General features: G+C 37.7%; 1 protein-coding gene across 3 annotated transcripts in view; it reads right to left on the bottom strand.

The window, feature by feature from the left end:
• Positions 1-11,696: 11,696 nt before the first annotated feature.
• The window catches only part of NIPBL (NIPBL cohesin loading factor), a 191,879-nt gene continuing 179,174 nt past the window's right edge, over positions 11,697-24,401 (bottom strand). For 2 of the 3 annotated variants that reach the window (XM_030882091.3, XM_030882090.3), the window contains 4 exons: positions 23,263-23,537; positions 21,002-21,176; positions 13,247-13,435; positions 11,697-12,685 (listed from right to left, as the gene is read on the bottom strand). In XM_030882091.3, the coding sequence (XP_030737951.1) occupies positions 12,320-12,685; positions 13,247-13,435; positions 21,002-21,176; positions 23,263-23,537 (1,005 nt within the window). In that variant the 3' untranslated portion in view covers positions 11,697-12,319. Of the gene's footprint in view, positions 12,686-13,205; positions 13,436-21,001; positions 21,177-23,262; positions 23,538-24,401 lie in introns of all 3 variants that reach the window. The other variant, XM_030882092.3, reaches the window with a different exon arrangement.

The raw sequence follows: 24,401 nt of genomic DNA, 5'->3' as shown, positions 1-24,401 counted from the left end.
AGGGTTAAAAGAAGCAGTTTCCATATCTAGATTTCAAGCACTTACCATGCTTGGGAATACCTCCAGTTATCAAAAGGATTCCCCAATTTCTCAAAACAATATTATTTTGCTCACATTTTTATTAGAAAATATACAGCATTTAGTATCATGTATATCTAAACTAAAGCCACATCTGAGTGTCCTGTTCTTAATTCTGGCTGAGTTTGGAATCTGTTAGCAAAGGAAGCTCAGACACAAAGCTGCCAAGAAATTATATCCGTGGGCCTGGCTTAGAAACACCAACTGCAGCCTTCCTTTCCTACTTCAGCTCCTACTGATAAATATTTTATTCCTTCTAAGACCTAAGTGAAAGGATAATAAAAGAATTTTTAAATGTATAAATCAACACAAACGAAGAGAACTGGAGAGGAGATATCACTGGAGGAGAGAAGTCACAGAAGGTGTAAGAGGGTGAGGAGGCCATAATAGAATTTGTGCAGAGGAGGATAGTGATGAACAGTGAATTTAAGACTCAGAGCTGACAAGCACAGAAAGGGACCCAGTGAGACAATCACGGTGTAAGTCTTAGAACAGTTGCAACTCATCTCTGTATCCCTTGTGCAAAGAGCTCCCAGTAGCTATGCCCGAGGCAGGAGTCCAACTTCCCACCTGATTACTTTAGAGCAGAGATCAGCAAATCTGGCCTGCTTTCTGTTCTTGTAAATAAAGTTTTACTGAAAGACAACCTGCCCATCCATTCACATGATATCTACGCTGCTTTTGCTTGTCAGTGGCAGAGTTGCATAGTTGCTACATAGACCATGTGACTTGCAAAGCCTAAAATACTTATTTTCTGACTCTTTAGAGAAAGTTTGCCAACCACTGCTCTAGAGTGGAGCTCACCAGATGAAATCCACCTCTAACCCTTCAGAGCTTCAATAAAGAGCTTCAATAAGCTTTCTAGTACCTTGCTCAAAAACCTGAATGGACAGTTAGGCATCACTTGACACAAAGAGAAAGCCCTTTTCATGAAAGGGAGAGTCAAAATTAAATGAGCAAAACAACAACAAAAAGGTCATGCAAGAAACAGAACAAGTGGTTTTTTAAAGCTAACAAATTGGAAGGCTCAGGCAACGACAGAGGAAGCCCTATTCTCACATTTCCGTTAATAAAGAAGACATATTTCTTATTGGTGAGTGGCAAGAGTTCAACATCAATTGATTCCCATTTTAAAAACGAGTATACATGCATTCACCAAGTCCCTACTTCTGGCGTTTGACGAGTAAGGGGCAGCTACTTCAGGAAGCTAAGTAGATGATTAAATGTTTGCTTTGCAGAGCACTCCCCCAGCAGATGGATGGGTGTCTAGATTTGGGGCAAATGACAGCAAGCTGGACTGCAAGTCCAGGCTACAATATGTACTCTCCCCTGGCTCTGCTGACAATAAAGCTGTTAGTTTTATCTGTATCTGACTTCAGTTTATAATTCCAATCAGAATTCCAAGGACTGAGGAATGTGATTTATCAGCCTCCTTAACTCTGAACACGTGAAGCACTGGCTGTGGCTTGAGCTCAGGCCTCCAATGGCGAGAATGTTACTTTTTAATCTGACAGATAGATAGATAAATATGAGATGTTGCATTCATAAAATAAAACAAGTTACTGTATGAAAGGAGCAATCAGAGAACAAGAAGAAACTCTTTGAAATTTAAAATATAGCTGAAATAAAAATTTTAATAGCAGAGTTAGAAGATAAAGTCGAAAAACTCTCAAAGATAGACTCAAAAGACAAAAAAAAAAAAAAAAAAAAAGCAAAAAACGTAACTGAGGAGATCAGTCCAGGAAGAATAATATCTGACTAACAGAAATTATAGAGAGGGGCTTCCCTGGTGGTGCAGTGGTTAAGAATCCGTCTGCCAATTCAGGGGACATGGGTTCGATCCCTGGTCCGGGAAGATCCCACATGCTGCGGAGCAGCTAAGCACATGCACCACAACTACTGAGTCTACGCTCTAGAGCCTGCGAGCCACAACTACTGAGTCCATGTGCCACAACTACTGAAGCCCATCCACCCAGAGCCCATGCTCCACAACAAGAGAAACCACCGCAATGAGAAGCCCATGCACCACAACGAAGAGTAGCTCCTGCCCGCTGCAACTAGAGAAAGCCTGCACACAGCAACGAAGACCCAACACAGCCAATAAATTAAATAAATTAATTAATTTAAAAAAAATTATAGAGAGAAGAAACCAAGGGGAAGAAATTATCAAAGAAAATTCTCCATAGCTAAGAACACAGATCAAAAGTCTATAACATGCCCTGTAGAATGAATTTCACAAAGAGATCCACTAAGAAACACCATAGTGAAATTTTACAATATGAGAAATAGAGAAAATATCCTAAGTTTCTAGAGCGGGAAAGCACAAGTCATAAACAAAGGAATAATCATCAATATGGTAGCAGCCCTCTTAACAGCAACAACACAGGGTAGATTATGGTGAAAATACTTTCAAAGGGAAAAATTTCAATTTAGAATTTTAGACCCAGCTATCAACCATGAGGTAAGAATAATGACATTTTCAGACATCTAATGATTCGAAAATTTTGTCCTTATGTGTCCATTCTTAGGAAACTACTGCAGGATATGCTCAAGCAAACTGAACATTTTTAAGCAAAAAGGAGGAAGTTTTGGGTTCCAGACATGGGTTCTGGATCCTACCAGAAGAGGGACAGAAAAAGTCTGGTAGAACACCTTTGCAGCAGTCCTGAAAAATCGGTCCAGATTGGTGCAAAAGTAAGAACAGCTCCATGAAGGAGTTTCTTGATGGAGGAATGCAAGAGGGGCGGGGGGGGGCGGGGGGGAGAAGACTCAAACGATTGATATGAAAGAAATCTGTAATTCTTTTGGAGCTCTATGTGGAAATTATGTAAGTGTAAAAGCAAAGCAATTTCACTAAAAGGAAAACAAGAATACACGATAAAGGAAATGTATTCATAGTAAACTTAGCTCTGATTGAACAATATTTACATAGTTTTATATTACATAAATTCCTATTAAATATACTGATATCCATACTGGGAGGAGAGGGAAAGACTATAAGAGCCAAGTCTTTATCATAAAAAAGTCAATAGGGGACTTCCCTGGTGGTCCAGTGGTAAAGAATCCACCTTCCAATTCAGGGGACGCGGGTTCGATCCCTAGTCGGGTAACTAAGATCCCACATGCCGCAGGGCAACTAAGCCCGCGTGCTCTAGAGCCTGCATGCCACAACTAGAGAGAAGCCTGCACGCTGCAACAAAAGATCCCACATGCCTCAACAAAGATCCCGTGTGCCGCAAAAATAAACTAAACTAAGTCAATAGATGATAATATAATTCAATATCTAAGTTCCAGAGTTAATAAATTGCAACAGTACATTCTTTAGAAATATGCATGTTAGCTACCCAAGGAAATCAGAGTGGTTGCCTGTAATTATATTAAAAGCCTGTCTCATTAAAATCTATCTTGGAATTACTCTGAACTGTATAAAAAGCAGGATTTTAAAGATTCAGTTGACAGTTTTAAGCTATCCAAGACTATTTTTCTCTTTTTTGGTTCCTTTCCTCACTTCAAATCATGATTATTCCTCATGGGCTGTCCTCCAGATGAATCAGGGGTAAGTCATGTTGTCTTTTGTGTGGATATCTACCCAGGAATACTTGTCTCACTCATCAAAACTTACTAAGGAAATTCACACCTGTTCTCTCCTCGTGACAATTTAATTTTTAATTGTTGGCCATTATTTTAGCCTACCAAAGCTATGTGACCAACTTAAACATCCTAACCACTTCTACAAATAAGGCTACTTCTCTCCTTCTACCACCACCCCCCCAGCCAGAGTTATCATCATCACCTTCCACAGGGCGTTATTGGTCCCCCTCATATCATTGTCAGTGCTCTTTAAAAAATGCAAATCTGGACTTCCCTGGTGGTGCAGTGGTTAAGAATCCACCTGCCAGTGCAGGGGACATGGGTTCAATCCCTGGTCTGCGAAGATCCCACAGGCCACAGAGCGACTGAGCCCGTGCGCCACAACTACAGAGCCTGCGAGCCACACAGCTGCTGAGCCCATGCTCCACAACTACTGAAGCCCATGCACCCTAGAGCCTGCGCACCACAACTACTGAGCCTGCATGCTGCAACTACTGAAGCCCGCGTGCCTAGAGCCTGGGTTCCGCAACAAGAGAAGCCACCGCAATGAGAAGCCCTCGTACAGCACCAAAGAGTAGCCCCCCCTCTCCACAACTAGAGAAAGCCCCTGCACAGCAATGAAGACCCAATAAAGCCAAAATAAAATAAGATAAAATAAATTTAAAAATAAATAATTAAAAATGCAAATCTGACTTCACAAAAGCAAATCCCTGTTCCACTTCCCACCTATCTTAATTTCTTAATGGCTCCCCATTGCTCATAGGACATCCTTAACATGGCCTACAAAAGCGTGATTTGGCCCATCTATTTCATCAGCTTCATCATTACTCCTTTTTTCTCTGCCATTCACAGGAACTGCAAAGCTTTAAGCGATATGCGCTTTTCTTCAGGCCCTTTGCATATGCCTTGTCATCAATTTGGGACTCTTCTTGCATCCCCTTCTTTCATCTAATTTTTTTTCCCTCAGACTTTATAGAGTTCAACTATTATGTCCCTAAGGAATGAACTGCTGGGAACAAAAAAAAAAAAAAAGAGAAGTTCTCCCTTTTATCAGTGGTTCAACCAACATTATTTGGTATCTATTATATATATATTACATGTCAGGCTTTATCCGAGGATTAGTTTCACTTGGAGAAGGAAGCCTTTCTTGTCTCCCCCAACCCTTCAGACTATTTTAGTGCTACATACTCTCATGATTTCTGTTACTTTTCCTTTTAAGCACTCATTTCAACTGTAACTTAATAACTATAATTGTGTACTTTGTGGTTCATTTCCTATCTCTTCCACTAGAAACACAAGCTTGTTGCCAATGGGTCCAGCACAGTTTGTTGCTGATAGTATGCACTCAGCAAATACTTGTAAAATAACTGAATTTGCAAAAACTAAAAGTAATGAACCAGTGTCAATACCAAGTGATCTCCAAGACAAACAGTATGACAGGAAAAAAAAGAGGTAGAATCCAAGGCTTTAAGCTCAGGAAAGGAGTGCAGAATGTAGCCTGTGATTCCTTCATCTCTGCAGTACCAAACTCCACCTGTTCACTTGATTCATTCATTCTTACGGTCACATCCCCTACCTGGTTTCCAGAACCACTCTACCTCAGAAATCCCACACAGTCCTCTGACTTTATCACTCCACTACTCCACTTCCGCCACTCTCATTCTACTTGCTCTCCCACTTCATGGAGACCTCTGAACTTTGATCCTTCCATTTTCTCTCAATCCAGCTCTTCAACTATACCCCCAACAAACTCCTGCCCCTGGCTCACTGATGAGTCACTCCTGCCGTGCAGCTGAGTGCTGCTGGGAAAAATAATGCAGTTTGGCATCTTCACAATCCCCCACATTGTAGCCAATGAGTGCTTTTTCTGAACCACAACCCTGAGGATATTTACTGTTTAAAGCCCTTCCAAACTCTTAAATATGCTTTTTAGGCCCTTTATTATCTATCTGCTTTTTTCTCTAGCTTCACTACTCAGCATTTCAGTACTCTGTTGTCTCTCTTCCCGCCCTTGCCACTCTCCCTGATTCTCATTTATTTCTCAACTCAACCACAATCTGGCTTTGCTCTCATCCTCCCTGAAACAACTCTCCCTAAAATTTACCATTTACGTCCTGAATGGCGGGATCAAGCATTTTTCAGTCTTAGTCTTACTGTGGCATTTCACATGCTGCTCTCTACCTTCTTGAAACTCTCTAATCCCTTAGTTCTGGATTCTTCCCAGACTCTTCTAATCATTTCACCTGCCTCCATCACAAATGCATATTTTCTTGCTGCACCTTAAATGTTAGTAGCCTCCAAGGTTGTTCTTTGGCTCTGCACTGCTCGCTGTAACTACAACTTACGTGGCTGATGAGTCCCAAATGTAGCCCTTGACCAAACGTCCCCCCGAAAGTGTCATGTTCCCACCTTCTGCACATCACCTGAACATCCCATAGGCACTCACTTTCAACAGATTTAAAATTGAAACTAGTCATCTAAAGTAGAGAAACCCGATAGCTATTCTAGACAACGGCCTTCTTTTACCTTATCAGTCAACTGTCAAGTCTTGCTGTTTTTAGTTCCTAAATACATCTGCAATCTCTCCAATCTTCTTTATCCCTACTATCATCATTATCCTAGTTCAGGCTCTAACCATCCCTGAGACTATATTGCACTAATATCCTCTTCTTGACACCCGGAGTGAGCTTTCAGTAATCCCTTGCTTAAGGTCCTTCCACTCCCTACACATTTAAATTCTCGTAATTCTATACTTACCTCTCCTTAGTTCTGTAACTTCATTTTTCGATACTTTACTACCCACACCCTGTGCTACTCACACTTCAAGTTCCCACTTAGCATGGCTAAATGATTTTATTTACCAAACTTCATGTAACACTTATTTCTGAAACAATGGCTTCAGACTATGTCTTCTGACTTCTCATCAATCCAAGTTTTAGTCTTCTATATTAAGCCAGATAATGTAAAAGATAATTAAAAAGAGAACACATAAAATATTAAATTTTGGGCTTCCCTGGTGGCGCAGTGGTTAAGAATCCGCCTGCCAATGCAGGGGACACGGGTTTGAGCCCTGGTCCAGGAAGATCCCACATGCCGCGGAGCAACTAAGCCCATGCGCCACAACTACTGAGCCTGCGCTCTAGAGCCCACAAGCCACAACTACTGAAGCCTGTGCACCTAGAGCCCGTGCTCTGCAACAAGAGAAGCCACTGCAATGAGAAGCCTGCGCATAGCAACAAAGACTAGCCCCCACTCACCGCAACTAGAGAAAGCCCGGGAGCAGCAACGAAGACCCAACGCAGCCAAAAAATAAATTAAATATATATATATACATACTACATTTTACCATATCCATTTATCTAACAGGATGGTGGGCATCTCAAAAGTTACATTTAGCCATCAAGTAGCCTTCATTCAGATTTCAACGTGTGCCTGAAGAATGACCTGACGAAATCTTCCTTATTAAGCACATCTGGAGGGTTGCTCTTGGCTCACTCTTGGCTCTAAGTAAGTATGTAGCTTATAGGTAACAAGTCACCTCTTTGAGCTTCAACTTCACCTTAAAAAGAAGGGTTTGGATTAGAAAGGATCTCTTAACTTGTAATCCGTAGGTTTTCAAGTCAGGTCATTCATACATAGACCTGGGTGGGGTAACCATAAATCCCTTGAAATTGTATGCACAATTCTGGATATAAATTTGTTCAGTTTTCTAAGGAGAGAGAGTTCATGGTTTTCATTAGGTTCTCAAAGAAGTTCATGAATTACAAAGTGGTTAAGAACATCTGGATTAAAGGATTTCTCAGATTCCTCAGATTGTGTAATTCTGTATTTTTAAAACTATGGAATGTGCAGATCCACTGTTGGTTTAGCTTTTATGACAAACCTAGATTATAATTACTTTTCCCTTTCATTTCAGAATCTAAATCTAATAAGGGTAAGCCTAAATTATAATTCCAGGCAAGTTATGATCAAGCCAAACTTACAGGCATGTCTTAGCAGAAGAAAGGCTAATGTCAAAGGTGAAGACCCTAGAACTACTTGACAAAGTAACACAAAATAACTTTTCATTTCTAAGTGTCTAAGTGACTGAGATTAAACAATGACTGAAAAAAATAACAAATACAAACACAGAGGCAAAATTCCATTCAGCAAAAACTGTAATGCCTATGAACTATAGAGTAAAAAATAATCAGTTTGTAGTCCACTTATTTCAAACAATAATTAACACAAAAGTTTCTAACAGAGGGACTATAATCCTAGGGTATCCTCTGTTATCTATTTAAACCTCTGTTTCCTTACTTCAGTTCTTTATCTCCAATTGCTTGCTTGGCATTTGCCAAGTAGAATTCAAAGGATGTTTATCACCATCTGTCTGAAAACTAGACCTATCTCCTTACTTCATTATCTCTGTAATGGTACCTCTGTTCTAATTATCCACGCTCAAGAATACATGAGTTTGGATGAGAGACAACGACTCTTAAATGTACAATAAATTCAGGTAAGAAAAATGATTACAAACCAGAAAATAACTGTTATCCCTCTATTTAGAATTAACTATTTTCTTAAGAATCCAAAGACTTTATTCATGAAAAATTTGCAAATAAAAGGCAGATGAAGATCCATATAAAAGCTAAAAAAGGACGTATTTTGAGGAAAGTGAAAATATGAACACTTACTGGATACTTGAGGTCAAGGAGTATTTAACATTTAAAGATATTTTTATAGATGAAATAATATGATGCCTCGGATTTGTTTCAGAAAAATGAGGGAGAGGAGTGTATAGGGTATAATGCAAACAAGCTTGATCAGAAATTCAGAATTGATTGAAACTGAGTGGTAACTACATGGTGGTTCCATAACAAAAAGTTAAAAGTTAAATTCTGATGAGAAAAAAAAATTGTGTGCATATGGCATCACTATGAGCAACGAAGCCATACACAACGGGAGTCTTAAAAAGGAAGGGTGGGTTGGTGGTTTTCTCTTGGTTGTCATGCAAAACGTATGAGGATTTTATGACCACTTGGTCAATATACTATACAAACTGCAATTTGGTCAGTGACCTTTCTATCATACCAAATTTACACACAAATGTTTCTCAGATGGGACCAATAGGACAAGTGAATTAAAAAAACCTTCACATAAATAAAAATAAAATCAATTTGTGTAATAAGTATCTCCTATGACAAAAATTAGCGAAGGGTTAAACTTCATAAATAGTTTTAAAATGAGCAAGGCAAAAGGTTCACACAAGCAGAACTTTTGTAGAGCAAACATTACTATCGAATGTTTCAAATTATTATTTTTAATGGGTAAACTGATGCATTTTATATTTGCAAAAGTAATCTTATTCCAGTTGATATCAATATTTCTAAAGATGCAGACTATCTGGACATTAAGATAGGGACCAGGATGAGTGCTTTATGCAACTAAAAATGGTGTGTGGGAGAGGGAGAACCATACACCTTCTTGGTTAAATTCACTTTCTAAATGAAGGTATGATAAATTTGCTTGCTGGTCATGAAATCTATTGGGTTGGCCAAAAAGACTTACCTGTCTTCATGAAACAGACTACAGTTGTTACAAATTGCCGTGTCCTTCAGTTTACCTGCTAACAATTCAAATACTCAACATATTAACAGAATAAGCCATATACTACTTTCCCCTAAAAGTTCAGAATTTCTTCTCCTAGAGATTACTAAATTCTATTTCCTGAATTTGTATCTTGGTACGGATTTTTAAAAAAATGACCCATTCGTCAAAACAACAAATAATTTAAATAAGAAAATATTAAATTTCATATTAATATAAAAAGTGAAGGCATACTTAGAAATGTTCATTTCAAATATAACCTCTTTTCAATACAAATCAATAAAACATGGTACAGCTTACTACTTATCAACAAACTATAGACTGAAATTTGTATATTCCCAATACACTTCAAAATTTTGATTTTGTACAATTGACTGCCAAGGCCTTAACTTATTTTAGTGTTAAGACCTAAAATCACATTTGAGAAATCTACTTTTTGAAAACCTTGGTTTGTATATTTAAGGGTTTCATCAATTATATCAATATTAATATATTAATAGCTAAAATATTGGAGCTTAGCATAGATGGAAAATTCCTGAAGACAGCAATTCATCTATGACCAACCAAGCTAACAGAAGCATTACTCTAAATAGGATCCCCAAGTATATATACTCCAAGGATCCTTTAAGAACTGTTTACTTTCAAGAGGGATCCTCTCCTTTAATGCTTGATGTTCAATTAACTTAGAGTAGTGAGATGCAATTACTCCAACTCCAAATTTAAATCCCTATTATAACACTTAAAAGCAGATTACTAAATCCTGCTGAGCCTCAGTTTTCCTTATCTACAAAATGGGGAAAAAAGATTTAACTAGCATAGTTTTTGTAAAAATTAAAAGACACCATGGGGACTTGCCCGGTGGTGAAGTGGTTAAGAATCCACCTGCCAATGCAGGAGACACAGGTTCGAGTCCTGGTCCAGGAAGATCCCACATGCCGCGGAGCAACTAAGCCTGTGTGCCACAACTACTGAGCCTCTGTTTCTAGACCCCGCGTGCCACAACTGAAGCGCACGTGCCTAGAGCCCATGCTCCGCAACGAGAAGCCACCTCGATGAGAAGTCCACGCACTGCAGAGTAGCCCCCACTCGCCGCAACTAGAGAAAGCCCGCATGCAGCAACGAAGACCCAACGCAGCCAAAAACAAACAAACAAATAAATAAATGTTCCTTTAAAAAAAAACAAACACCATGCATCACTGAATGTCAGCATTCAAAACTGGCTGTTTTTTTTTTACCCACATCTCTATTCTTTAAAATTCTAGAGGCTGGGTTTTACATTCTACTTTTCCTAACTGGTATTTTACTCTTATTGATATATCATTGTTGTTTTCAAAAGCCACCTCAAATCTTTTGCTGATAAAACTCCAGAGGCGAAAAAACCCAATCTATAATAGTTTTGTCCCACGTAGTTCATGGTAAAAAGGAAGAGGAAACATGCAATTAAGTGGAAGAAAAAGAAGAATGAGAAAACATTTCCTTCAAGAAAATGTTCTGAAATAATTCCACATAGGAAATGGATCCTGTAAAGGTATTTTCATAGTGGTTTAATAGGTGTTCACAAAAAGGTATTTTATGGCAATGTCACTCTTCCTCACAAATTGAGTATCTTCATTTATTGGCCAATTTCATAAAACTTAACATTCTAGAGGTCAGATTTAAAAAGCTGACTTAAAAATAGTACATATTTTTAAAAAGACTTAACTTTGAAACAGACCTCATCCCCTGTAAATTTTAGGCATTACTATTTCTGAGCATCAACTATGCAAATCAACTAATTAAATACCCACCTCCCCATCTGTAGTAACAGATAAATGACAACTGCTCCCAAAAGATGTATAAAACATTTAGAATAGAAAATGAGTAAACATCTCAACTAGTAAAATTATTCCTTTTTCAGCATTAAAAAATAACTTGTGAAAAATGTAATGTTATTATGAAGTGTCATAGTCATCTCAATTCTATTTTGAAAATAACACATGGCATAATTTTAACTAAGAGAAATGCTAGTTTTCCAAAATAGCATGACTGTTACCTTTCCCCAAGACTGTTATCTTTTCCCAAGGTTTAAAAAATAAATATTACCATCATGACATTACTAGAAAGAAATTGAAGCATACAAGGAATAAACTATAGTTTCTTTTTATATCAAAATGTACTCTTGAAAATGTGTTTGGCACAGTGCTAAATCATATATAGTTAATACTAAATATTGCAGGATACAATAAAACCCTGGAATTAACTGTTTACACCCTCTTATGGGAATGAAAATAATAGATACCAATTATTCAGAAGTCAGCCTATACAAACTGTATAAACAATATTTCATGTTTTGTTTTGAAAACCAGTGATATAATAAATTTTACATAAAAGACTGCAAAATAATATAAATGGATTTAAACAGATCTTTACAATAAGAAATTCAAATGGAAACAGACAAGTAACAAAGAGAAGTAAAAAAATTTATTGCAGTATTCGCTCCACCAGATTGCCTGGGGATCCCTTTTCTTGTATTGTTTTCAGGGTGACCTAATACATCAAAATCTACATTTACAAAAACTCCTTCTGCAGATAGGTCATAGATACTGCATGCTTTTTTTTTTTTTTTTTTTTCCAACAGAATAAATTATATATCCAGGAGATTCTGCCATTTTACAGCCTGGAAAAAACAATGCTTCCCTGGAAACTGGGCTAAGCTAAAGAAAGCCATCCGCTGCTAGGTTAAACTCCAAGAACACTTTATTAAGAACATTAACAGACTAATTTCCAACATTCACTTGTTTATTTTTTAAACAGAAAGTTTTTTTTCCAAGATATAAACAATTTTTGTTAAACTATAATACAGTGGGAGTAAAAATGAACTGAGAATCTGTTTCTGCTGCACAACAGCGAAGGGAGCTCCCACAAAAATGTTTTGCCCAACATTTCCTTCTTTTGTTCCTGCATCCCAGGTTCCATTCTTACTCTTCATAAAACTGATTTTTTTTTGCCAGAATGTTGATATTTCAAGTTTTTCTGCCTTTAAAAAAAAACTCCTGTAAATTTGGCTGCATGTACAAATTCATTAGCTGGAAGTCCCGTCCTTGGCGGCATACAGGGATCGTAAAGTCTGAACAACTTTATTAGTCAGCTTATTAGCACTCGTTAGAGCAATTTTTTTGTAAATAATGTCTGACTCTTTAATAGTGTCTACCCAAGGCACCAGTTTGCGGCCATCACGGCGCTTAGCCTCAGTCCAGGAGCCACTGTAGGAGCCTGCCATCCACTGAACACTGAAGCCATTGCTGGTTTTCTGTACTACTCTTGCAATTTGTGGTCGATCTTTGTACTTTGGACAGCAAATAGCGATGACATCCATGACGTCAACACTTTCATTCATCTGTGCTGCCAACTCCGTAGAGTCTGAATTTCGTTTTGACCTTCTCAATGACTAAAACATTGGGAGGGGGGAAAAAAGACCAAGTGTTACACAAAATAATTTTAGTGAAATTATTGTTTTTATTGCTTTTAATCCCTTGACGCCGGGAGTTGGGATTTCCCAGCACACTTCCATTGCCGGCAATGAGACGCACCGTGACCGCCAGCGCCAAGGGGTTAACATATACTTGTAAAACCATGTAACTCTTAATTTGTACCCGTGTCTTTACTCTTATTGATATATAAAATTATATATACATATGAACCATAAAGCTACATAAAACTTATCAACAATAAAAAAGGATAACACACATTAATACAATCCAAAGAAAAATTAATAACCCTTTATGCTGGATAAATCTCATTTCTGTTTTTTCTTTTTTATTGTCTTTTATGTTAAACTTTCTACAAAAGGATGTATAAATGGATAAGTAGAGAATTTCTATCTACAAAATGTTTTCTCTCATAAGTATTACATTACTTGGTGTACATTTAATAGACTGACATATATAAGCACATAAAAATCATTTTACGTAATACGCTGCGAAATACGTTGACTCCTCCTCCGCCTCACCCCTGAAGTGCCTCCTCCTCTATCCTCCCCATCACTTTCATCATCTTCTGTCTCTGCTGCTGCATTATTTTTAGGGCTGCCTCCTCCAAGCAGCGAGGTAATTGCTTTGTTCCGAGCATTTGTGCTAGCTGACACCTCCCCTTCTTCTTCCTCTTCATCAGGGTCCAGATGTTCCATGAGAAGTTTGAACTACAAAAATTAGATATTAATTTAGAATTTTAAGTAAATTTTTTCAAACAAGACTGCCAAATTCCTAAATGTTTTCCTTTATTTAAAATTTTTTCCTAAATGTTTTCCATGGTAGTGGTTTGGTGTGGGTGAAACAGACTTTAGCTATTGTCCAAGTTGGGGGCTGGCAAACATTTTCTGTAAAGAGCCAGATAGTAAGTATTTTTGGCTTTGCAGGCCAAAACGCAATACAAAAATGAATGGGCATGGCTGTTTCAATAAAACTTTATTTTACACAAACAGGCAGTTGGCCAGATTTGGCCCATAAGCCAGATGTTGCGGACCCTGATCCAAGTTATCAAGCAGCCAAGTGATTACTAATTATTGACAGACTTTTAAACATTTCTGCCCCCATTTTCTGCTCTCCACCAAGATAAGAGGATACAACAGGAAACAAAAAATGTTGAAGAATTTTAAAGAACTAAAATAAATGTCAAATTTAGAGTACAAGGTTTGCAGTCTATGAATAATATGAAAACCACTGTGTACATTACATTCTTGGTCAAAAAAAGTCATTATTAGTTGTGTTCAACTACCAGCTTTAAGTAGATTAAAATTAAAGACTTTATTTTTACTTTTTAGGACAATCTCAAAAATTTTTTGAAAACATTAAAAAACTTTTATTCTGGTAAAATATACATAACATAAAATTTACCATTTAAAAGTGTTTAATTCATTGACAGTAAGTATATTCACACTGTTGTACAATCATCACCACAGTCACTTCAAAAACTTTTTCATCATCCCCCAAAGAAACTCAATCTGTACCCATTCAATACTCCCCCCCATTCCTGAGACAGTGGTGTAAGAAGAACTACAATCCTTCAGCCTGTGAAATGAAAACCACAACCACAGAGAGACAAAATGAAAAGGCAGAGAATTATGTCCCAGATGAAGGAACGAGATAAAACCGAGAAAAACAACTAAATAAAGTGGAGATAGGCAACCTTCCAGAAAAAGAATTCAGAATAATGACAGTGAAGATGATCCAGGACCTTGGAAAAAGAATGGAGGCAAGGATTGAGAAGATGAAAGCAATGTTTAACAAAGACCTAGAAGAATTAATGAACAAATTGAGATGAATACAATAACTGAAATGAAAAATATGCTAGACGTAATCAATAGCTGAATAAGAGGCAGAAGAACGGATAAGTGACCTGGAAGACAGAATGGTGGAAATCACTGCCACAGAACAGAATAAAGAAAAAAGAATGTAAAGAAATGAAGACAGCCTAAGAGATCTATGGGACAACATTAAATGCACCAACATTTGCATTATAGGGGTGCCAGAAGGAGAAGAGACAGAGAAAGGACCAGAGAAAATATTTGAAGAGATTATAGTTGAAAACTTCCCTAACATGGCAAAGGAAATAGCCACCCAAGTCCAGGAAGTGCAGAGTCGCAGGCAGGATAAACCCAAGGACAAATATTCCAAGATACACAGTAATCAAATTTACAAAAATTAAAGACAAAGAAAAATTATTAAAAGCAACAAGGGAAGAATGACAAATAACATACAAGGGAACTCCCATAAGGTTAACAGCTGATTTCTCAGCAGAAACGCTGCAAGCCAGAAGGGAGTGGCACGATATATTTAAAGTGATGAAAGGGAATAACCTACAACCAAGAATACTCTACCCAGCAAGGCTCTCATTCAGATTCCACAGAGAAATCAAAAGCTTTACAGACAAGCAAAAGCTAAGAGAATTCAGCAACACCAGACCAGCTTTGCAACAAATGCTAAAGGAACTCCTCTAGGTGGGAAAGAGACTAGCAACTTAAAACAATCTTGTACATATTCAGACTGCTATATCAAAACCTCATGGGAACAGCAAACCCCAAAGCTACAATAGATACAGAAAAAAGAAAAAGCAACCCAAACATAACACTAAAGATGGTCATCAAACCACAAGAGAAGAGAACAAAAGAGGAAAGAAAGAAGACCTACAGAAACAAACCGAAAACAATTAAGAAAATGGCAAAAGGAACACACATACCGATAATTACTTTAAATGTAAATGGATTAAATGTGCCAACCAAAAGACACAGGCTCACTGAACGGATACAAAAACAAGACCCATATATATGCTGTCTACAAGAGACCCACTTCAGACCTAGGGACACATACAGATTGAAAGTGAGGGGATGGAAGAAGGTATTCCATGCAAATGGAAATCAAAAGAAAGCTGCAGTAGCAATACTCATATAGGACAAAATAGACTTTAAAATAAAGACTGTTACAAGAGACAAAGAAGGACACTACATAACAATCAAGGAATCAATCCAAGAAGAAGGTATAACAATTGTAAACATATATGCACCCAACTTAGGAGCACCACAATATATAAGGCAAATACTAACAGCCATAAAGGGAGAAATTTACAGTAACACAATAATAGTGGGGGACTTTTAACACTCCACTTTCATCAATGGACAGATCAGCCACACATAAAATCAGTAAGGAAACACAGTCCTTAAATGACACATTAGATCAGATGGACTTAACTGATATTTATAGAGTACTCCATCCAAAAGCAGAATACACATTTTTCTGAAGTGCACATGGAATATTCTCCAGGACTGACCACATCCTGGGCCATAAAGTGAGCCTTGGTAAATTTAAGAAAACTGAAATCATATCAAGCATCTTTTCTGACCACAACACTGTGAGATTAAAAATAAACTCCAATAAAAAGACTATAAAAACACAAATACGTGGAGGCTAAACAATATGCTACTAAACAACCAATGGATCACTGAAGAAATCAAAGAGGAAATAAAAAAAATATCTAGAGACAAATGAAAATGAGAGCATAAGGATCCAAAACCTATGGGATACAGTAAAAGCAGTTCAAAGAGGAAAGTTTATAGCAATACAACCTTACTTTTGGGAAACAAGAAAAATCTCAAATAAACAACCTAACCATACACATAAAGCAACTAGAGAAAGAAGAACAAACAAAACTGAAAGTTAGTAGAAGGAAAGAAATCATAAAGATCAGAGCAGAGACAAATGAAATAGAGACAAAGAAGACAAGAGCAAAGATCAATGAAACTAAAAGCTGGTTCTTTGAAAAGATAAACAAAACTGATAAACCTTTAGCCAGACTCATCAAGAAAAAAAGGGAGAGGACTCAAATCAATAAAATGAAAAAGGAGAAGTTACAGCTGACACCACAGAAATACAAAGGATCATAAGAGACTACTATATGCAACTGTATGCCAATAAAATAGACAACCTGGAAGAAATGGACAAATTCTTACAAAGGTACAGTCTCCCCAGACTGAACCAGGAATAATTAGAAAATATGAACCAATTACAAGCACTGAAATTGAAACTGTAATTTAAAAACTCCCGGGCTTCCCTGGTGGCTCAGTGGTTGAGAATCCGCCTGCCAATGCAGGTGACATGGGTTCCAGCCCTGGTCTGGGAAGATCCCACATGCCATGGAGTGGCTGGGCCCGTGAGCCACAACTGCTGAGCCTGCACTCTAGAGCCTGCGAGCTACAACTACTGAAGCCCGCATGCCTAGAGCCCGTCCGTGCTCTGCAACAAGAGAGGCCACTGCAGTGAGAGGCCTGTGCACTGCAGCGAAGAGTAGCCCCCCTTGCTACTGGAAAAAGCCCGCGTGCAGCAACAAAGACCCAACGCAGCCAAAAAACAAACAAACAAACAAAAACTCCCCAAAAACGGAAGTTCCGGCCCTGATGGCTTCACAGGCAAATTCTATCAAACATTTAGAGAAGAGCTAACACCTATCCTTCTGAAACTGTTCCCAAAAAGTGCAGAGGAAGGAAAACTCCCAAACTCATTCTGTGAGGTCACCATTACCCTGATACCAAAACCAGACAAAGATACCACTAAAAAAGAAAATTACAGGCCACTATCACTGATGAACGTACATGCAAAAATCCTCAACAAAATACTAGCAATTCGAATTCAACAATACATTAAAAGGATCATACATCATGATCAAGTGGGATTTATCCTAGGGATGCAAGGAGTTTTCAATATCCACATATCAATCAGTGTGATACACCACATCAACAAACTGACAAAAACCATATGATCAGGACTTCCCTGGTGGCGCAGTGGTTAAAAATCTGCCTGCCAATGCAGGGGACACAGGTTTGAGCCCTGGTCTGGGAAGATCCCACATGCCGTGGAGCAACTAAGCCCACGTGCCACAACTACTGGAGCCCCCGCGCCTAGAGCCCATGCTTCGCCACAAGAGAAGCCACAGCAATGAGAAGCCTGTGCACTGCAATGAAGAGCAGCTCCTGCTTGCTGCAACTAGAGAAAGCCCACACTCAGCAACAAAGACCCAATGCAGCCAAAAATAAATAAATCTATATATTAAGAAACCCCCAAATGATCATCTCAGTAGATGCAGAAAAAGCTTTTGACAAAATTCAACACCTATTTATGATAAAACTCTCCAGGAAGTGGGCACAGAGGGAACCTATCTCAACATAATAAAGGCCATATAAGACAAACCTACAGCTAGCATCATACTCAATGGTGAAAAGCTGAAAGCATTTTCTCTAAGATCAGGAACAAGACAAGGATGCCCACTCTCACCACTTTTATTCAACATAGTTTTGGAAATCCTAGCTACGGAAATCAGAGAAGAAAAAGAAATAAAAGGAATCCAAATTGGAAAAGAAGACGTTAAACTGTCACTGTTTGCAGATGACATGATACTATACATATAAAATCCTAAAGATGCTATCAGAAAATTACTAGAGCTCATCAATGAATTTGGTAAAGTTGCAGGATACAAAATTAATACACAGAAATGTGTTGCATTTCTACACACTAACAATGAAAGATCAGAAAGAGAAATTCAAGAAACAATCCCATTTACCACTGCATGAAAGAGAATAAAATACCTAGGAATAAACCTACCTAAGGAGGCAAAAGACCTGTACTCCGAAAACTATAACATGCTGATGAAAGAAACCAAAGAAGACACAGATGGAAAGATATATCATGTTCTTTGATTGAAAGAATAAATATTGTCAAAATGACTATACTACCCAAGGCAATCTACAGATTCAATGCAATCCCTATCAAATTACCAATGGCATTTTTCATAGAACTAGAACAAAATATCTTAAACTTTGTATGGAGACACAAAAGACCCCCAAATAGCCAAAGTAATCTTGAGAAAGAAAAATGGAGCTGGAGGAATCGGGGTCCCTGACTTCAGGCTATACTACAAAGCTTTAGTCATCAAAACAGTATGGTACTGGCACAAAAACAGAACTACAGATCAATGGAACAGGACAGAAAGCCCAGAAATAAACCTACCCACCTATGGTCTATTAATCTATGACAAAGAAGGTAAGACTATACAATGGTGGAAAGACAGTCTCTTCAACAAATGGTGCTGGGAAAACTGGACAGCTACATGTAAAAAAATGAAATTACATCATTCTTTAACACCATACACAAAAATACGCTCAAAATGGATTAAAGATCTACATGTGAGACTGGACATTATAAATCCTCCTAGAGGAAAACACAGGCAGAACACTCTCTGACATAAATCGCAACAATATCTTTTCTGATCCATCTCCCAGAGTAATAGAAAAAAAACAAAAATAAACAAATGGGACCTAATTAAACTCAAAAGCTCTTGCACAGCAAAGGAGACCATAAACAAAATGAAAAGACAACCCACATATTGGGAGAAAATATTTGCAAATGATGTGATTGACAAGGGATAGTCTCCAAAATTTACAAACAGCTCATGTGGCTTAATATCATCAAAACAAATAACCCAATCAAAAAATGGGCAGAAGACCTAGACATTTTTCCAAGGAAGACATACGGATGGCCAAGAGGCACATGAAAGGGTGTTCAACACTGCTAATGATTAGAGAAATGCAAATCAAAACTACAATGAGATATCACCTCACACCAGTCAAAACGGTTATCATCAAAAAATCTACAAACAATAAATGCTGGAGATGGTGTGGAGAGAAGGGAACCCTCCTACACTGTTGGTGGGAATGTAAATTGGTACAACCACTATGTAGAACAGTATGGAGGTTCCTTAAAAAACTAAAAATAGAGCTACCATGTGACCCTGCAATCCCACTCCTGGGCATATACCCAGAAAAAAACATGGTCCGAAAGGATACATGCACCCCAATGTTCACTGCAGCACTGTTTACAATAGCCAAGACATGGAAGCAACCTAAATGTCCATCAACAGAGGAATGGATAAACAAGATGTGGTACATATATACAATGGAATATTACTCAGCCATAAGAAAGAATGAAATAATGCCATTTGCAGCAACATGGATGGACCTAGAGATTGTCATACTGAGTGAAGTCAGACAGAGAAAGAGAAATATCATATGATGTTGCTTTATGCGGAATCTAAAAAAAATGGTACAAATGAGCTTTATTTACAAAACAGAAATATGGACTCACAGACTTAGAGAATGAACTTATGGCTACTGCGGGGGAAGGGTAGAGGGAATGGATAGTTAGGGAGTTTGGCACTGACATGTACACACTGCTATATTTAAAAAGGATAACCAACGAGGACCTACTGTATAGCACAGGGAACTCTGCTCAATGGTATGTGGCAGCCTGGATGGGAGGGGAATCTGGGGGAGAATGGATACATGTATATGTATGGTTGAGTTGCTTGGCTGTGCACCTGAAACTATCACAACATTGTTAATTGGCTATACTCCAATACAAAATAAAAAGTTAAAAAAAAATCTAAAAAAACCCCACCCAACTCCCCATTCCTCCCCATTCCTGCCCCCCCACCCCGTAACTTCTGTTCTATTTTCTGACTCTCTGAATTTGCCTTTTTCTTTTTTTGGGCTACACTGCAGCTTGAGGGATCTTAGTTCCCTGACCTGGGATTGAACCTGGGCCCTCGGCAGTGAAAGCACGGAGTCCTAACCACTGGACTGCCAGGGAATTCCCTGAATTTGCCTATTCTTAAAGACACTTTAAAAGCACAATTTATACACTCACATACTCACATACTTCTTAGATGGGTCTATATGTAACAGATATACAAATACACACACACACACACACACACACACACACTTGTACTGCTTCTGTAAGAATACATGAAAAAGTAGTAATATTGGTTGCCAGAAGGAAGAGGAATAGAATGGCTGAAGAGGGCAGGAGGATGACTTTTCATGGTTTTTCCTTTGATGAAATATAAACCATGTAATCCACTGAATTAAAAAAATACATATATAGTCACAGCTTTTCTCTAAAACTTGCCTAAAAACTTTGCTTTTCACTAAAATAAAGTTAGTGGTCAGCTGGTATTTCCTAGGAAAAAACAATTGTAGTGCAGTGGGTGAAGCGGGAAAGACAAGCTTAAACTAACTCATTAAAACTACATAGACAAAAATAAGGAGTGATGGGTCGCGAAGCATACCTTCAATGAAAGGAGGTAGCTATCTGTCTCAAAAGAATTTACTTTTTAAAGAAGTCATTATCAAAATTAAATATATTTTGGTTTCACTACTCACATCTAGATACTGTTTTACTATACTCCTCTTCACATCTTCAGTGATTCTGGAATTAGCCATATCACTCCGCAGGAAGTCCAGTGTTTGTTTGGGATGAAAATGAACTCCTGTTTTTCGGTTTATCGCTTTATCATACACTTTTGCAGATTCAGATGGAGAGTATTTCTGAATTTTACTGTTTTGGGAAAGCAAAACCATTAACTTAAAACAAATTTTTTAGGCATTTACATTTAAATTGATTCTAGTTAAATTTGTTTAGTTATAATTAAACTTTTTGTTATATAGATTTTAACCAGTGAAATTGTATACAAAATAAATATAATTTTAAAAAGGGAAGTAAAGACACAAAATCAAAGATTAAAAAGAATACTCTCTTGTTTCTGTCAGTATTTGTCTTGAATAGAGGTATCATTTAAATGAAAGTAGTTTCTCATGTCTATTTCTTAGCACCATGATTGTGACTGTAGGACAGTTTTAATGTAACTACTCAATACTACCTAACTGGTTTACCTCCTTCTACTGTTTTGTGCCCCAACTATTCATTCTCTACACAGTGACCAGAATTATTGCTTACAAACCTGTTTCACATTATTAACAACTCTGTTTCAAAATTTTTCCAACACCTTAGCACTGCCCCAAGACTTTACAAGGTTTTAAATTATTCTGAATTACAGGCGTATCTTGGAGACGTTGCGGGTTTGGTTCCAGACCATCGTGATAAAGCAAATATTGCAATAAAGCAAACCACATGAATTTTTTTGTTTCCCAATGTGTATAAAAGTTATGTTTACACTATATTATAGTCTATTAAGTGTGCGACAGCATTATGTCTAAAAACAACATACATATCTTAATTTAAAAATATTTTATTGCTAAAAAAATGCTAACTATCATCTGAGCCTTCAGTGAATCGTAATCTTTTTGTAATAGCAACATCAAAGGTCACTACAAAACATAATAATAAAAAAATTTAAATACTGTAAGAATTACCAAAATGTGACACAGAGACACAAAGTGAACAAATGCTGTTGGAAAAATGGAGCCGACAGACTTGCTTGATGCAGGGTTGCCACAAACCTTCAATTTGAAAAAAATGCAGTATCTGCGAAGTGCAATAAAACAAGGTATGCCTGTGGCTGCCAATATTTAACATCGAGATAGTTCTCATTAAAATCTGGATTATCTAGCTTCTCTTGAAAAGATGGAAGCTCTGGCCACATTGTTCCCACTCTCTTCCATGGCAACAAGCTGATGAACATCTGAGTAATATCTAAACCCTTTAGAAGAAACATGTTCTTTTCATTTTGCCACTGACCTACCAGGTCTACTTTACTCATTTCATTATCTGTCCCTACGAACATGTGACTTCATAGGGTTTCAATGAATGTGAAAAATGTCCAGAATTCCACGGGTACAGGCAGAAAAGAGATACCTATAGTGATTGACAATGGGTAAAATTATAGGGCACTCTAAGTTATTAGTACTTTTCTATCTCTTATTTGATAGTGTACATTAAAGGCTGCTAGACTGTTAGAACTTAGCCTAGTTGGTCTGCATCTATTCTTCATTCATAGCTCTTCTTTTTTAAATAAAATTTATTTATTTTTGGCTGTGTTAGGTATTCATTGCTGCGCACAGGCTTTCTCTAGCTGCGAGTGAGCGGGGGCTACTCTTCGTTGCAGTGCGCGTGCTTATCATTGTGGTGGCTGCTTTTGTTGCAGAGCACAGGCTCCAGGCACGCCGGCTTCAGTAGTTGTGGCATGCGGGCTCAGCAGTGGTGGCTCGCGGGCTCTAGAGCGCAGGCTCAGTAGTTGTACTGCACGGACTTACTTGCTACGCGGCATGTGGGATCTTCCTAGACCAGGGCTCGAACCCATGTCCCCTGCATTGGCAGGCAGACTCTTAACCACTGCACCACCAGGGAAGTCCCCACAGCTCTTTAAAAACTTGAATTTGTTATCTATTTTTAAGGTTAGTCTAATTCTCTAGTATCTTTTTAAGTATATTAAGGATTTAAGTCCTCTGATTTATAATTTATAATGCATTATCTCCAATTAGAGGAATAGTTTTCCTCTCTTCAATAACAGAATGGACAAATTATGGTAGATTATACAACAAAATAGTATACACCAATTAAAAGGAACAAATTCCTTTTTTAAAAAGAGCATTTTAAATATTCAGCATGCAACAAAACTGGGTTTCATATTTGTTCATTATTTGAACACAGCAAGTTTTTTCTCTCACTGCTTATGCAACCTTACCTATCAGAAAATCCACAGAGATTCTTCAAATGTTGTTTTAACATCAGAAGCAATAAAATACCCTGGGAGACATTTGCAAACTCAATTAAAGGAGCTGAATTTTCTGGCAAACATTTCATCACTGAATTTATATCATCTTCTGAATCTGAATCTGAATCTGAATCTACACGTTTCCGTGACTTCCGAGGCCTGGAGACTTCTTCTTCACTCTCGCTTGACTCATTTTCCTTAGCAGGAGATGATTTTCTCTCTTTCCTTTTGTCTTTTACCATAGACTGAAAAAAAAGAGGAAATTATTCTGTCTGAAAAATAATAAAACAAAAATACCACTACAACTATACATATGCGCCATTTAACAGCTTCAGAAGTATCCTTATATTAATATTTTATATACTGAAACCCTCTGATTTTCCATAAACAACTGGGGATGCAATCCTTGGGGGAAAAAATTATGTTCCAAGACTAAATAAAATCCACTCCTTCAACCACTGTTCCACCCTCCCTAAACCATTCTGAAATATCATTCAAAGGGAGAGAATTTTCTTATAGTAATGAAAGATAAATTAGTTATAGAAGTAACAATTTGATATACAGGTAAGCCATTATAGAGGAAAAGAAGTAATTATAATTTTTTTTTTTTTTTTTTTGTGGTACGCGGGCCTTTTACTGTTGTGGCCTCTCCCGTTGCGGAGCAGAGGCTCCGGACACGCAGGCTCAGCGGCCATGGCTCACGGGCCGAGCCGCTCTGCGGCATGTGGGATCTTCCCGGACCGGGGCACGAACCCGTGTTCCCTGCATTGGCAGGTGGACTTCTCAGCCACTGCGCCACCAGGGAAGCCAGTAATTATAATTTAACTGGGGAAAATATAATAGGCTTGATTTCCCCAGCTTCTATCAAACTCTCCCTTTTAAGAACTTTTCAGCAAGATAATGTGCAACTTTCTTTAAATACTTAAATTCTGGTTTTTTGTACTTTACGAAACTGTTAGCTTTTAAAAAGAAACAAAGTCAGCTGGTTTCAAGGTGGAAAAGACCAGATTACAAAGCAATATTCAAAATGTAACTGCTAAAAAATAAAACAGGAGAATACAAGTATATGTACAACAGTAAGTGAAGTAAAATAAGATAACATGATGGAT

The sequence above is a fragment of the Globicephala melas genome, chromosome 3, assembly GCF_963455315.2.
Source record: "Globicephala melas chromosome 3, mGloMel1.2, whole genome shotgun sequence".
NCBI classification, from domain to species: domain Eukaryota; kingdom Metazoa; phylum Chordata; class Mammalia; order Artiodactyla; family Delphinidae; genus Globicephala; species Globicephala melas.
The sequence above is the reverse complement of the archived record's forward strand: the minus strand, read 5'-3'. Positions and strand labels throughout refer to the sequence as shown.